At 42.2% G+C, this 16,298-nt stretch overlaps 1 protein-coding gene across 5 annotated transcripts in view; it reads right to left on the bottom strand.

Annotated features, from left to right (window-relative positions):
- Nucleotides 1-14,361, bottom strand: part of LOC136832797 (ATPase family gene 2 protein homolog B-like) — a 63,226-nt gene extending 48,865 nt beyond the window's left edge. The window contains exons 1-3 of one of the 5 annotated variants that reach the window (XM_067094360.1): nucleotides 14,145-14,360; nucleotides 8,512-8,777; nucleotides 7,232-7,959 (exon numbers count right to left, since the gene is read on the bottom strand). In XM_067094360.1, the coding sequence (XP_066950461.1) occupies nucleotides 7,232-7,946 (715 nt within the window). In that variant the 5' untranslated portion in view covers nucleotides 7,947-7,959; nucleotides 8,512-8,777; nucleotides 14,145-14,360. Of the gene's footprint in view, nucleotides 1-7,231; nucleotides 7,960-8,511; nucleotides 8,778-13,986 lie in introns of all 5 variants that reach the window. The other 4 variants (XM_067094361.1, XM_067094357.1, XM_067094359.1 and 1 more) reach the window with 4 other exon arrangements.
- Nucleotides 14,362-16,298: the final 1,937 nt, after the last annotated feature.

Raw genomic sequence — 16,298 nt, 5'->3', positions numbered from 1 at the left:
CCACCTGACTGAGCCTATCCAGCCATTGAACCTAACATCATTAAGAAAAGATTGGGACGTCCACATCAAGGTTACCACCCAACAACCAAGAATACAAAAACAAGATTAAAAATACCACCTAACCCCTAAAGGATAGGATGAGTATTGCCCTCTTCTCCCAACATTGTGTCTGCTCGGAAAATATGGTCCCAGCGAAGAACAGTCTTCAAAAGTTGACTTTGGAACCATCTACCTAACAATGCTGATAATCAATCACTGAATTACTCCGCCAGAAGGTGGTACCCAGAAGATCGTTAAGAGACATGTTCTTCTGGAAAGCCACCACTAATCGCGACTGGCTCTCACTAGAGAGCTTTGACCTTAATTAGCCTCATGTCATCGTCTTGGCAGGAAGAATGAGCCTCTCTGATAGTACTTCTTAAAAAGAATGACAGAGCATTCTTGGACATTGGCAAGTCAGGTCTTCTAACCGAACACCACAGATTGTCCGATAGGCCTCGGTTTCTTTCTTCCTGGCTAAGTAGAATTTGAGAGCCCTGACAGGGCACAGGACTCTCTCTGATTCTTGTCCAAGAATCTCTGTCAAACCCACTTGATTTCAAATGTCTTGGGCCAAGGGTTTGAAGGATTTCATTTTATGGCAAGAAATAAAGGACTTAGGGAGCAAACGGCATTAGGACCTCTAAAGCCAATGTGCTTTAATAGCCTGAACTTCACTAACCCTCTTTGCCGTACCAGAGAAGTTAGGAAAACCGCCATTCTAGTCACGTTCTTGAGAGAAGCAGAAGACATAGGTTCAAAAGGACTTGACATAAGAAATTTCAGGACCACATCTAGGTTCCAAGGAGGAGTCATGGGCCGAGGAACCTTGACAGTTTCAAAGGATCTCAAGAGATCGTGAAGATCCTTGTTGTCTGCTAAGTCTAGACCCCTGTGTCGGAAGACTGCCGACAGCATACTTTATAGCCCTAATAGTTGAGACTGCCAGTTTTTCTTTCTCCCTGAGATGCAGTAGGAAGTCTGCTATTTGAGGCACAGAGGTCGATATGTCGAGAAATCCCGCTGCTCTTGCACCATTTCCTAAAATTGGCCCATAAATTGATAGACTGAATTAGAAGAAAACCATCTTCTGGCACTGGCGATAGCCTTTGCCACTGCTCCCAAAACCCCCTCGCTCTTGCCAACTTCAAGATAGTCTGAATGCAGTTAGACTCAGAGCGGGAAGTTTTTGTGGAATCTTTGGAAATGGGGCTGCCTGAGAAGATCTACCTCAGGGGAGTGTCCTTGGAAAGTCCACAAGGAAGGTCATGACCTCTGTGAACCAATCCGCTGCTGGCCAAAATCGGGGAGATTAAAGTCATCCTTGTTCCTTCCGACGCTGAGAATTTTCTGATCACTTCTCCCAGGATCTTGAAGGGAGGAAAAGCGTAAAGATCTAGGCCCTTCCAGTCCCAGAGGAGGGCATCTACTGCTAAGGCTCCTGGATCTAGGACAGGAGAGCAGTAAAGAGGAAGCCTCTTTGTTCTGGACGTTTTTGGAGGTCCACTAGGGGACGTCCCCATAACCTCCACAGATCTAGACACACCTCCTCGTGAAGGGTCCATTCCGTCTGCAGAAGTTGATGCTGCCGACTGAGAAGGTCCAAGCGCAGATATTCTCCACGCCCAAAATGAACCTCATGAGAATTGTGATCCCCTTGAGCATGAGTCCAAAGCAGGATCTCCTTTGCCAGGTTGAACAGGAACGGGTGCCACCAAGTACCCCTGCTTCTTGAGGTTGCTAAGGCTGTGGTGTTGTCGGTTCACTTGAACAACCCGGCCTGACACCGATCCTCGAAGAATTGAAGGGCTAGATGGATAGCCCCTAATTCTTTGAGGTTGATGTTTAGGACACCTGTTCCCCTCTTCAGGTGCCTGACACTTCTTCCCCTCCTAGTGTTTCCCCATCCCTCCCTGGCATCGCTCTGGAAAACAACACTAGGTCGGGGCTCTGAAGACGAGAAACGCCTTCTGCCAGTAACAAGGGGTAAAAGCCACCACCTCAGGTGAGTCTTGACAGAGGAAGAGATCTTCAAGGTCTCTTCCAGGTCCTCCTTGTTCATCCAGTTCTCCACTAGGAAAAACTGGAGCTGCCTGAGATGAAGTCTTCCCAGGAAACAAACTTCTCCAGCCTTGGTCCCCAGCAAACTCATCCATTCCCTCACCGAGCATGTTTCCTTCCCTAGAGAGACTGAAACTTTTTCCAAGCAATGTTGTTGAACGTTCTTGGGATGGATACGCCAGGAAGTGGCTGTCTGAATCCATCTGAATCCCCAGATAGTCTTGGACTGAGTCGGGCTCAGATGGGACTTCCACTCTTTGTTGACTAGAAGTCCCAGAGACTTGACAACTCCAAGACACTGAGCTTGGGAAAATGCCTCAGAATGAGCCAATGCGTCTAGGTAAGGCGAAACGCGGATCCCGCCAGTCCTGAAACCACCTCGCATCTGTTTCTCATGATCACGGTGAATATCATGGGAGCTGTGCAAACCAAAGCAAAGAGCTCGAATTGGAAGACTCTTCCCCCGAACAAACCTCAGGTACTGTCTTGACTGAGGATGTATGGGAACATGGAAGTATACCTGTCTTGTAAGTCCAGAGAGACCATCCAATCTCCTGGTCTTAGAGCTCCGAGAACAGACTGGGACGTTTCCATCTTGAACTTCTCTTTGACAATGAAGCGGTTCAGTCTGCTAAAGTACTGGTCTCCATCCTCCCGACTGTTTCGGAACTAAGAACAGTCGGTTGTAGAACCCGGAGAGTCTAGCTCCTGCACTAGCTCCACAGCTCTTTTTTGAGCATCTGCTCCAAAAGATCTAAAAGGATCTGTTGTTTCCCGATGGTAGGAGGCGACAGATCCTTGGGTTATCGTTGCAAAATGTGGCGAAGTGAAAGGGGATCTTGTAGCCTTTCTCTTCAACTTTGATGGACCAGGAGTCCGTTTCTCTCTCCAGGCTCCCCACAAATGAAAGAAGCCTGGCTCCACAGGTGTCTGGAGGTGCTGAAGATCACTTTCTGCCCCTGATCTTCGATGGGGCTGCTCGGAAAAACCTCTCCCCTCGGGTTCGATTTCGAGTTAGAAGCTCCTCCACGAAAATCTGCTGTTGTTTCTTCTTGGAGGACAGAACTGACGATCTGGGGAGTGATGTTGAAAATGAAGGGACTCCGAAGGACGTCCTGTTCCAATTGGCTTTGAATGGGCCAGAAGATCTTTGAATGGCCTTCTCCCAAGACAAACTTCCTTGATTAAAGGCTGGGAAGAGATGGCTCGACAAAGAGGCAAACAATAATTCAGCCATTTGTTGGAGAAACTGACTTGGAGGTGAAATTGAAGTCCTGGCCCTTTCTTCAAGAGACCTCTTTGAAAATGGAAAGCCAGTTCCTCTGAGCCATCTATGACTTATCCATGCAATTCAAAACACTGGATAGCTCCCCAGGCTGATCGAAATTTATCAAAAGTCCTAATTCTTGGGGTCCAAAGCACCCAAGCACCAGTCTAAGTTGAAAACTTCCATAGATCGGAAGAGTCCCTTCAGATGATGGTCGGTCTCGGACATCGAGAGAAACCTTTATCCCATTAAATGACCTCCTGGAAGCGTCGACAAGGCTGGCGTGAAATCTCCTTGAGGGGCGTGGAACTCGAGAACCGACGTCCTCACCTGTCTCATACCACATGCCCGGTACTTCCTGGAGCTTAGATGGGAGGAAGGGCAAAGAAGTCTTGCATGTTGATCTTCCATCAGTTCCTCCATCCAGGCATTAACCTTCTTGAAGGCCTTCATTCTGAATTTCAGTGAAGGTTCATCTTCACTGATGTCCCGGACAGTTCTCCTCGCTCCTGGAAGAAGCAAGCTGCGAAGGAGGAGAGAAGGAGCCCCTTGAGGGTTTACATTCCCTACTATCACCTAATAAGTCCTTTTCCAGACCGGTTAACACCTGGTAGTCGGAAGACGAGGAAGCAGAAGGTTGATCAAATCCCACAGGCTCTGAATCGCCAGAGACTTCTCTAATGGAGAATGGGCGAACCACGAGAATCACATAAAGCTTCTCTTAAAAGGCCTTGAGGTCCGATACGGAAGAGGGATCTACTTTCTCCCATGCAGGATCTGAATGCTCTGGAGCGTCCCGACTGGCAACTAAAGAGGACCAAAGTCTCCTTTTCGTGATGTTAGCCTTGAACCTGTCATGCTGAGCGTTTGCTGAGCGTCCTGCTGGCGTCCTGCACGGGAGCTGAGAGAAGCGTCCTGACTAACAGCTAACAAAAGTCCTGGATAGCTGTTGCAGGCATGGTGATGATGACGAAAATTACGAAAGGAACTCGCGAGCTGTGAGGTTCAGGCGAAGAAGCAGGAGATCGGTGACTTGAAAAGGAGCAGGAGAAGGGGACTTCCTGGACTTCTTCTGGGAAGCCTCAAGTCCTGAAATTTCTGTTTCCTTCTCGGCAAGAAGAGAAACTGACGCTGCATATCTCGTAAGATACTCTTGGATGGAGAGGTCTTATATCCAGGAGGAGAGGAGATCCTCTGGAAGGCGAGGGGCGAGGACGCCCTTCTTCCTTACAGGAGCAAGAACAAATCTCTCCTTAGAGCGACTGGGGCGCTGGTAAAGATGGTCCTCTGACGCGTTCTGGTCCTCTTCTGTATCTGGAAAGCTTCAAAATCCCAAAGCCAGTCGGAGAAAACTTGAAGTGAAGCGTCTTCTATCTTCTTAGTCAAGGCTCCTCTTCAGTCTAAGAAACTAAAAATCTCAAATACTTTCCACCCATCTTTGACGAAGGAGGACACCTCGGAGGATGAAAAAGAAGTCCTAAGGATGCTGAAGCAAGGCGAATCCTTGGCAGCCTGGGAAGTGACAACAGGACCTGCGAAGGGACGTCAGATCGGTGGGAAGCCCCCAAACCTCTTACGACTTTCGACATGCCTTCTCCCTGAGTCCTGGGAGTCTGACAGAGGTCCAGGCCTAGCCATTATGGGGCCGATCTGACGCCCCTCCAAGACACAGGGGAACACTACACTGCACAGCACTTTGTAGCGATGACACTTTGTTTTCTAGAGCACGGATGGTGTTCATGGTCTCCGGAGGGCCAAACCCTCCCAGACACAACCTCAGGGCCCGAAAGGCAAAACCACAGGGACAGGTACAACAATGTCTGATTAGGGTTATCAGGTGAAGAAATAGTTCCTCTTCTTACAGGATCTTCCTGGAGGAGGACCTCCTGATCCTGTCACTGCTCTGTCCTGTACCTCTGGACATAGGAATCATACAATTTCCAGCTCGCATCAGACAAAGGCTCACACTCTTTGCAGCGATCATTGACTCAAACATTCTTGCTGCCCCTACACCACATGCAAACTGGGTTGAGGGTCTACCACCCTTGGGCGCCTCACCTTGCACTCACTCACACAACATACTCCTGCTAGCAGAACTAGTTCCAGACATCATTCAAGAGCAGTCAAAAGCAAAATCATAAACAGTCCACAAAAAGCGCTCTTCCAATCCACAAGCCAAAGTCAAAACCAAAAGTCAAGAGAATACTCAGGTGATGAAAACTATGCAAGTTAACGCTCAAATCCAGATGGGCGGAGGTACTGTAAACAGATGTTAACAGTACCGGGCGACAGAGAAAATCTGAATAGAAAATGGGAATGGTTCGGATTCCGCCGTCAGTGAACGGGCATGAGTGCTAACCACCTGTCCACACTTTTCTTGCGCTGCGAGTTTTGAAATTCTGTCGGATTCGGAGAAATACAGCTGTATATATATCTGACAGGTAAGTTTCATGAACAAAAGATGCATTTGGCAGTAACACATAGGCACTATTTTTGTCAGTTGTATGGGTCAGAAGTGTGACCTTAACCTCTGGTGTAAGGCATATTATGATGAAGAAATTCATTGGTTACAGGAAGAAAAGGGGAGCAGATAGGTTGAGAAAGGTAATAATTAGAGCAGGGCATAAACCAGTTACTTCCCTTCAGGCTTCCTCACTTATCCCTACTTTCCCTCCTCCTTCTCTGTCAGTCCCACTTCCTGCTACCATTACTGTAGCTCTGTCTTCTGCTCCCCCTCAGTTCAAGAAAAGTAACATATAAGTTAGAACATGCCGTTAGTCAAATTTTAGAATCCATTAAGGGGGTTTAACTGAATTTGTGTTGGGTAAAGAAGCTGGTTCCCGCCCCCACAGTGTGCGTTCTTTTTCACGTTCTCCCCTGACAGCAAAGCATTATTTTTTTTTATTCTGAATGCCGATCACATCTAATACAAAGATGTAGGGTAATTTTAACAGCAGTTAAGATTCATACCAAAAAATTCATTTTAATATGACACGTACAGTATACTGACTCAACAATAAGTTATAATGTAGTACTGCCTACAGTGTATTGTGCATAGCACACTATCAGCTGTAGTGAAGGTTCTCTGCACTTTCCTTCCCATTTAACACTCGGCTAAACTGATCTCTATATACTGTCAACTTTTCATCTGCTACTGGTCCCTTCCCAGCTGGCAATCCAGCTTCCATGTTGCTCTAATTTTCACCCCTCATTAAGAAAAACTTCTTACAGCTACCCCAAATTGTATGTTGATCATATTTTACATGTGTTTTTTGCAGCCTTTGCTGCAGTACCTAAAGTGGATAACAGCAATCAGGTTTTATGGCACTTGCCTAGCAACGAAAATCGGCAATTTTCGGCTCCGAAAATCGTGATTTCCGCTTATTGACGCTGATAATTGGGTAATGGCATCGATACATACCTAACAGAGGTGCTGATAACCAAAAACCAGCCCTGATAAGCCCAGTCATTAACCAATTTCAGTTAGTGCTCGATTTTCAGTTATCACCTATTCTTCCCTTAGAACGTGAACCCCACCAATAACATACTGCCTGTAAAACAAAAGAGTGATTTAAAATAATTACAAGCTGCATAAAATGCTCCATATACAGTACACTAAAACTGTCCAATGCATCTGCATGAAATTATGAGCATAAAACTATCAATTTGTAGTATAAATTAGTTCATGGTCTGGATTTCTATTCTATAATTTTTGTTTTGTCATTACAACAACAGAAATAGATAATGGAGATATTTAGCAACATCTTTATACTTGAACAAAAAGATACTACTTAGCCTTAATAAAAATATTCCCTAGGCATTTGAGCCAAGATACCTATGCTACTGCAATTGAAAAAAACTTACCTGAAGGATAAGATATTCCAGAGGCAGCAAAGTCCCTTTGTTTGACCCATGGTTCAGAGACAAGGAGGCGTAAATATGTTAGGACATCATCGAGCCCTCCTAAATTCACAGCTTTTTGACGAGACAATTTTATTCTATCTTCACTCTCTACAGCATCTATCTTGATTTGTGTGTCCAAACCAATGACACCAACTTCATCATCACACAAACCACAACTTTCTATATAAATTTCAGATACACCAATAAGTTTTGCAAGAGGATTATTTAAACAATGAAGCCTACTAAGATTCGTAAAGTGATACTGTCTAAGCAATCTCCGTAATGTTTTCTCATATTGCCTTGCTTTACTTCTGTATTTCAAAACATCTTCAACAGACCTCAGAATAACTGTTACATTAACATTCTGTATGGTCACTGGTCTTAAAACTGTGATGTCACTTATTTTAATTTTATAGTTGTTTAAGGTCAGGGAGGTCCCCTTATCACATCCTACACTTACACAACAACAAGCAATAATTCGAAAATTCTGTTCACAATATGAACTTGCCAGAGGAACTGATTGACATATAAATGATTTATTTACTTCATATCTTATACGCACAAAACTCCCAACAGTTCCATTGATAACAGAGAGACACTGTGACGGTATTAAACACTGCTGTTGATCTTCAGGTCCATGACTCTGAACACATGACAGAATAACATGTTTTCCCATGGCTGAAGTTTACCTGGAATATGTAAAATACAATAAGAAAATGGCAATTACTATAATTAAGCTAGGCTGCATTTTTCTTAGACATACAAATCAAAATCTTTTATGTGCTATACCTTTTGGTCAGAGGTTAGTTCAGTTACTGAAGCTTGGTAAAAGGTGGCCAAATCGTGGCACACAGATGAAGTGGCAGTGCCATAAACTAGCATGACTGTAAGCAGTCAATTTTCCCTTGAGCAACACAGATAGATGAAGGTAAGGTTGGAGTTGAAATTACAATAAAAAACATTACAATAAAAAGTTTTAGGTTTGTATATCTATGAAAAATGCTGGATGAAAGGTGGAGAGAGAGAGAGAGAGAGAGAGAGAGAGAGAGAGAGAGAGAGAGAGAGAGAGAGAGAGAGAGAACCAAACCAGTCATCTTTTATTCATTACAGCCTAAACTACCCATAAACCTTAGGTGAGATGCTTTTGTCTAATGGAACCCAAGCATTCACACAAAATGTTAAGCATCCACTACAGGTCCTAAGGAGGAGGGAAAGGCGGTCTAATAGCACCAGACACGTACCTTAATAACTGTGCCACTGAGAAATTCCTCCTGAATGCAATGGGCAGGCCAATATTCCTGACTTAGTGGGTTTTTGCCAGGGTAGAAAATAGATTCCCTCACCAAACAACTTGTACCCTTGCTTCATCTCCTCACAGAGTCAGGGCCTTACGAACAATACCTAACTTTCGCGTGGCATTTGCTAAAACTTTCATTAGATGTCTCTCAAAAGTAAGATGTGAGTCAAAAGTTAAAGCTTCAGGCTCATTCAGCAGAGTCCCGTCCACCTGAAAGGGAGGATGATAGAAAATCTATGTGAGATCTGCTAATCAACAGTGTTTTCATTTTACTGGAATTCAGTCTCATACCCCACTGACTACACCATTCACTGATCCAGTCCATGTCCCGATTGAGGCTGAGGGCAGCTTCATTTCTCATAAGTGGAGACTTTACTACACCCACAAGTGTTGCATCATCGGCATACTAAACAATCTTGTTTCCAGGCCAATAATCATATCACTTGTATATACTAAAAATAACAGTGGACCAAGAACACTACCCTGCAGAACTCCATACAAAATAGGTCTTGGTTAGCTAAAGATCCCATCACCAACAACTACCTGTAAGGAAATCTTGAAGAAATCCTAAAACATATTCACCCACTCCAAGATTCAGAAGTTTATAAATATGACAAATTTAAATTAATTTGTATTTTTCCTAGCTAACAAACCTGCAGCCTTAACATTAGGATAAATCATCTGGTGCCAGCTGGAAACCAGTAAAAAGAAAACCAAGAAATGTTTATGCAAGGAATTGGTGGCATCTGGCATCTGTCATGAAGATGAGGTGGGATGCGGCCAGTGACCCAATCTCAACCCCATGATGTATCAGTTTTCTTCCAGCCCAGTGTTAACTGTGATTTACTAAATCAAAAGCAGCACTAAAGTCTATTTGAATTACTCTGCACTCAAAACCCTTTTCAAGGTTCTCTTACATTGGCATGTCAAGTCTAAAAGAGCATCGCAGGTACCTAACTGCTTCCTAGATGCAAACAGACCTAAGCAGCCACCAAAGTGAACATTTACTTGAATGCCTGCCGGAAGCTGTGGTTGGAACTGATTAGGTTGTTCCTTTGCAAACAAAGCAGAAGTACTTCTGAGTCCTGATGGGTGGGTATCTGGAAATACGCACCCTTCAGACCTAAAGAAATCATGAGGGTACCCTCTCTCATGGAATCTACCACAGACCATGTGGTTTTGATCCTGATTCCAGTCTGAAAGGCAAATTCACTCAGAGAGAGAGCTATGACCACTCTCCAGCTCAAGGTTGACTTCTTCATCAGAAAAAGACAACTGTAAAAGCCTGGTGAGCAGTTGGCGATGGCTTCCAGCATTTTTTTCTTGTCACCTCTGATGACAAGGTGATCTTGCAGAACAGGCTGAGAACAGGATTGGAACTGACGATAGGGAGGGGGTTGGGGTTTGAAGAATAGTACTAAGTACAGTAATGGTATTGAAGAAAACAGACTACTTGGGGCTCCTCCCCCGTCACTGTCACTTTGCCCAAAGGCATGACAGGCATGTTTCTATGTGCAGCAGTGGGAGAGGAGGAAAGCCAGCCTCAGTGTCCCTCTCCCCTCTACCTCTTAACTGCCTTTCAAGTCACGGAAGAGAAAGGGGAGGGGGGAATTAGGGCTTAAAAAGGGTCTGGCCTTTTCCTGGTGTTGATCTCATAGCCTGACTTGGCTGTGATCCTCTTAAAAACCCCAAGAAATTGAAAGAAACCACACAATGAATCAAAGAGTCCTCAGTTTCAGTATATCTCTTTTCCAACCATCAACTTGACCAGCTCTTTGGAAAGAGCAAGGAGCTCGGTACTGACCCATTCCAAAGAGGGGGACTTGTCTTGACTGAAACCTACTTAAGAACAGAATGCAATCGGCATTGTTTCCTGAAGATCAAGTTTTCCCAAAGGTTAGCAGACTGGTTTAAGAGGAAGATCAAAGTCCTTCCTAACACCAACAACCTCCTAAACTTTGTCTTGTCATCCTCGGACGACAACCCACGAGAAGGCAGTCTGCCAGCCTATAGAGCCCTAAGTCCAACCACAATGATGCTTGGAAGAAAGACATGGCAACTGACTCCCAGGCTCCTGCTTTGGCAGAAGAAAAATAAATTCCTTTGGACTGAAACCTCTCCATGGGGAGATTGTTTGCTGGCCTGCAAAATGATGAGTTCAACTGGAGGAATCAGATCTCAGCATTCTCAGGAGTATAGCAGTTATGCTGGCACATCAGCAGCATGGGAGGAAGCTTAGAGAAATGCTGGGAGGCAAGAGAATTCTCTGATCTGGAGATCAAAGAATTAAATACTCTCAGAAATACCCTTTACAAGCAGGGACCAGGGCAGGCAGAGCAAAATTGCCTCTTGAGCAAACTCTAAGGTTCAGTTTGTTGATGAGACTGGGGGCCAATGAGGGGCAGTGGTCCCTTCACTGAGACCATGCCACTCATGTATGACCCCAATGTGTTTCTCCAACTTGGCCCTTTGAAATTAAAGAGGCAAGGCACTCTCAGACACTACTGGATCCTCAGGCAGACCAAAAAGGGCCTTCTACTGAAGGCATTAACCGAACCTGGTGACTGCTCTAATGACCAAAGCATCAAATGTCCCTTACAAGATGTGCCAAACAACAATCTACATTCAGAACACATCATAATAAACAGGTCCCAATCTATCCCCTTAGCCCTCAGTCCTAGACCTAGTTGCAAAAATATACCTGCTGGAATTGTACTAAGTTCAGGAGAGCAGGGATATGTTAAATCATGCCTGTGCTGGAAGGTACCAGAGCCAAGACAGTAAGGAATTGTACGAAGCACGGAGGAAGTCATGATAGTCATGGTCTTCACTGGACCCAGTTGGAGTGTTGCTCGGAAAAGTATGAGGAACAAGTGACCAATCACAAACACACCCATGAACAAAGCCAGTTCTAGGGTACTGAGAAGGCCAGTACAGTCACAGGCTGTGCTGATTCTTCCTTCCATACTTCCAAAGAAGTATGGGCAACAAGGGAGGAGTCCCATATCCCCTCCCACATCTGCAGCGAAAAAAGTTAAGGCAAACATCAGTGAAAGGACAGGAGAAGAGCTGCCTGAGAGCTGCACTGCACTCTGTCTCAGCAGTGGTAGCCAGCGCCAAAGAGATGAGGTCCACTGAGACAGGTGCTGCTGGGAAACTTTTGACCAAAGCCAAATGTTCCAGGATGGCATAAATAAACGACTATAGGGAAAAGCTCCAAGAGCAAGAATGATGTGAGATATGCCAGTGTATCTGTACAGTAAAGAAGCTTAAATAAAGTGATACTGTTTACAGGCTGAGTGGGTTCGGACCCCCACCCCCTCACTCACTTGTCACTGCTGAACTACTTTGTTAACAAGCTTCAATGGCCTGACTAGCTTTTCCCAAAGGTATATCCACATACAAGACAAAGCTATGTATTCTCATAAGAACAAATACTAGTCTAACTACCGTTCAAGTGATAGGAAAGACAATAAGGAATAAACTATCACAGACAAAAAGGGGGCATAAGCCTAGCCTAAATAAGGACTTGGACCATACTGGAGCTCAGACTGTTGCATATGATAGAAGAGAGTGGTGATAACTTATAAGACAGACTAAGTTACACTATAGTAGAAATTATCTTTGTAAAAGGATAGTCTGACAAATGAGGTGGTCTGTACCACAATCATAAAGGTTAATGATAAGGTTTGGTTCCTGGGGCTAGTAACACTTGAGCTATTTTTCTAGCAATACTGTGGAACAGCTGTACACACATCATTTTGCTATACATGATGTTGCTTGGAGTGGGTGTCTGGGGGCCACCCCGTATTCTCCTCACCCAGGTCAGGCTGCAGCACCCAAAGTTAAGATTAGGTTAGGTTACTGCAGATGGGAGGGGAGGCATATAAATGAATTTTCCTAAAAAATGCCAATAAACCTAATACATCCTAACTTAACCTTCCCTTAACCTATCCTAACCTAGGGCATTATGCCCAAACCTGGCTGGGATGGGGGCTACTAATATTTTCAATATTATCAGCCACCTCTGTGATAGCTTATAACACCCTGTCTGCAGTCAAGCCGTGCCTGTATCCCCCTCGACGTCTTTGATTTGCTTTTAAACCGTCTGCAAACCCACGAAATTGGCATGTGCAACTCCTCTGAATTTTTGGTTTGTAATTGGCTAGCATAAAATTTTGATATTGCTTGTAAATCTATCACAAGTTTACTGTTACAGGGATATTTACTGTGTTTTGTACACTCGGCAAGAAAAGTGAGGATACAGTTTTCATTAGATTTCGTTCATCGAATTTTAATTTTTTTTTCTTACAGAAAACACATAATCTCGATAAATTTACTCTAGAATATTAAAATACAATGCAAGTTATATCATATATATTAAATCTGCAAAACAAAAACGTTCAGATACTTAAAAACCACCATGGATGTCCGAAGTAATCAGAATTTCTCAGATGACTTCGTTCATGGAGATCTAAAAGATAGTGTATGGATATCTCGGTGTAGTACTGTTTATTAGAACGGCATTATTTACTCGTTTTCCGTTATGAACAGGCTTATTATTGCATCATCGTACGAGGTAATGATAATTTATTTAATTTTTACACATTCATATTTATATTTCACGGTGTTAAAGGTTAGCTGGAATTAATGGCAGTAAATGATGTGACAGCTAGGGTAGGTTGCCCAAATCTATTTAAATCCCCAAGAGCGTTCTCCATGATGTGCGGAGTAGCGGGAAAACACAAGTAACTGGATGTTTCTTGACGTTGCCATAGTTTCTCTCTCTCTCTCTCTCTCCATTGCTAAAACATACTATACAAATATAGTATCACTCTCTCTCTAAAAGAAAAAAATAATAAAATGAGTAGCTCTACACATAGGCCTAGGCTTACACAACAGCAACTCTCTCTCTCTCATCATAACATTGCATTCGTTCCTTTATTGTTCCCTTTGTTTTTCGTTGGACATTGCTCAAATTTAACTCTTGATTTCATTATGGAAGATCGCATTTCCGATTATGCAAGCATTCCATTCATTGTGGTGTCATAAATTCATTGTGTAAGGTTAGCTGGTAGGTTATGTCGAAAAATTTTTATTTTGCTTAGAACTGTCGCTGCAAATTACAACTTGAACGAATACTGTAAAGCTTACTACTGCATTTAAGTATCAATGATTTCAGAACTGTAGAATATGATTGAAAGTTATAGGTCAAGCAAAAAGCAAACACATTAAGACTGAAGCTCCTCCCCCCCTCTAAAGTTGCCAGATGTCGCTTTGATTAGCAATATATGTCGGAAGATTAAAAAAAACTGTATCCTCACTTTCCTTGCCGAGTGTACATGTTTCAACATTCATTCCAAGGGGCACGAAATTCACGTGAATGGTTGTGGTACTAACGTAAATATTAAACATTTACCATAAGCTCTAAAGCTGGAACTGGGAGAGGTTGGACGGCAGGACTGATGAAGGGAAGCAGGAAGCTACTCTGCACTACCTAGGTTGTTAGTCTGAAGGATATTGTGATAGCTATTACAACGTGCAAGTCTAGGGCAGTGTAGTTTCACCGACTTTTACCGTCTAGGATTGCAGGATGGCATCAACTGTCTTCACTTTCTATTCGGTTTCCTCAGCTCTCAGCATGTCTTGTGTCGCATGATGTCGACTGAATTTCATTTCCCTAACTTTGGCCGTACGTAAAAACATGAACGGGTTTTATCCATAGCATTTTTTAAAATGCATTTCCACATGAAGTTACAGTAACCTAAATGAATAGTAGTAGTAGACTGTAACTTGCAGAGTATTTACCTATACATCGGCTCCTCGAATTTCCTCGCTTTTAATGTAATAAAATTATTTTTTTCTAAAGATATTATGTGGCCTTTTATTTGTTCTATTTTTACTTCATCGTTTACATGAAACGCTTATATATTCAGTAATGAACTTTTTTCGCGATAATATATATATATATATATAGTATCTGCATAAGTTAGTATTTTCTCCTGATATCGTCATAAATTTTACATATACACATTTTGTTTCTTTTCCTTTGTGGTTCCCTCTCCAGTTAAAGTCTAAAATATCAGTTCATGCTTTTAAGGTAAATTTAGTTTGCAATCTAGTGTAGTAGCAGTGCCGATGGAAGCAGGTAACAGCTGGGATGATTCGTTAACCCTGTCTGGTGCAAGTGGTTAGATATTTGAAATTATGACGCAAATTATAGATTCACTATTAGTTAATGCCTTTGCAAAAAAAAAAAAACACGCAAAGCAACCTCTGAACAACCTTTTTGACATTTTTTTTATTTACAGAAGCAACCTTTGGCGTGGCGTAAAACTCCATAAGTTAGTGTCTTAATAAAAAAAAAATAAAGGTTGCAAAGACAGCCACTGGAGTGGTGTAAAAACCTCAAGTTAATGCCTTTGTAAAAAAAAATTGTACAAATTTACAGTGACAACCTCTGGTGGAAAATATAACCTCGTAAGGTAATGTCTTTGTAAAAAAAAAAAAAAAACTTACAAAGGCAACCCCTGGTGCTTCGTAAAACCTTACAAGTTAATGTCTTTGAAAAAAATTACAGGAGCAACACCTGGTGCGGAGTAAAACCGCGTAAATTAATGCTTTTGTAAAAAAAAAAAAATTGCAAAGGCAACTATTGGCGTACAGTAGTGTGAAAACCCATAAGTTAATGCCTTTGTAAAACAAACTTGCAAAGGCAAACCTAAAGCGTGGTGTAAAAACCTGGAACTTAATAACTTTGTAAACAAAAATACATATGCAAACTTATATCATGGCATAAAAATCCTTAAGTGATGCCTTCCTACAAAGGAAGTTAAAAGTTACATTACATATGTACATTTTATATATATATATATATATATATATATATATATATATATATATATATATATATATATATATATATATATATATATATATATATATATATATATATATATATATATATATATATATATATAAAGTCATATCACTTAAAGATTAGTCTTCATAAACAATTAAACCAGTATAGACCAAAAGTACTTTGTAATTATTTGAATACTAAACGGCTACTTTTTCATTATTGAGGCTAAGTTTCTGTGATAATAAACTCCATCCCACAATGAGCTTTGCTATGCGTGCCATGAAGGCGGAGGGATGGAAAATACCAGGTGTTATGAGATTCAAAATTGCAAACGTGTTTCTCTTGGTACAGTACTTTCTGTTTTCAAAATAAAGTCCTGTGATTTAGGATCTTTGTTGGATATACGGTAAAACTAATCCTTTCTTTTATATTTACAAGAAATTCCTTTGTTTGTTTTCAGCTTCTTGTATTTTACAAAACAATTTACCTTGTGAGTAAAACAATGTCTACCAGCAGCTTCATTGGTACTATAACGTGCTTACTACTTTTGGATTATCTCTTCCAGTTAGTAATTGTTCCAGTGTTTAGTTCCTGAAACTTTTATCATTGTACATCGTTATTTCTAGTGTAGATAATGTAACCTTTCTAAGGCCTTAAGATCATAATGATCAATATTGGCTGTGTTTGAATGTTCACCTTAAGGGTTAGGTATTTAATTTCGTTATTTGTGAAGGCTCCGTCCACCTAGTTGTTATGTAAATGTTACTGAAGGACGACTGGACAATTTAGCTCAACACTGAGGAATCCGGTTGAGAAGTAGCCTATGGGATGAAAGCTGAAATCTGTGATGAAGTACCTGGTCAGCTGGC

This window comes from Macrobrachium rosenbergii, chromosome 50, assembly GCF_040412425.1.
Source record: "Macrobrachium rosenbergii isolate ZJJX-2024 chromosome 50, ASM4041242v1, whole genome shotgun sequence".
NCBI classification, from domain to species: Eukaryota; Metazoa; Arthropoda; class Malacostraca; order Decapoda; family Palaemonidae; genus Macrobrachium; species Macrobrachium rosenbergii.
This window is presented reverse-complemented; position numbering and strand designations above follow the sequence as displayed.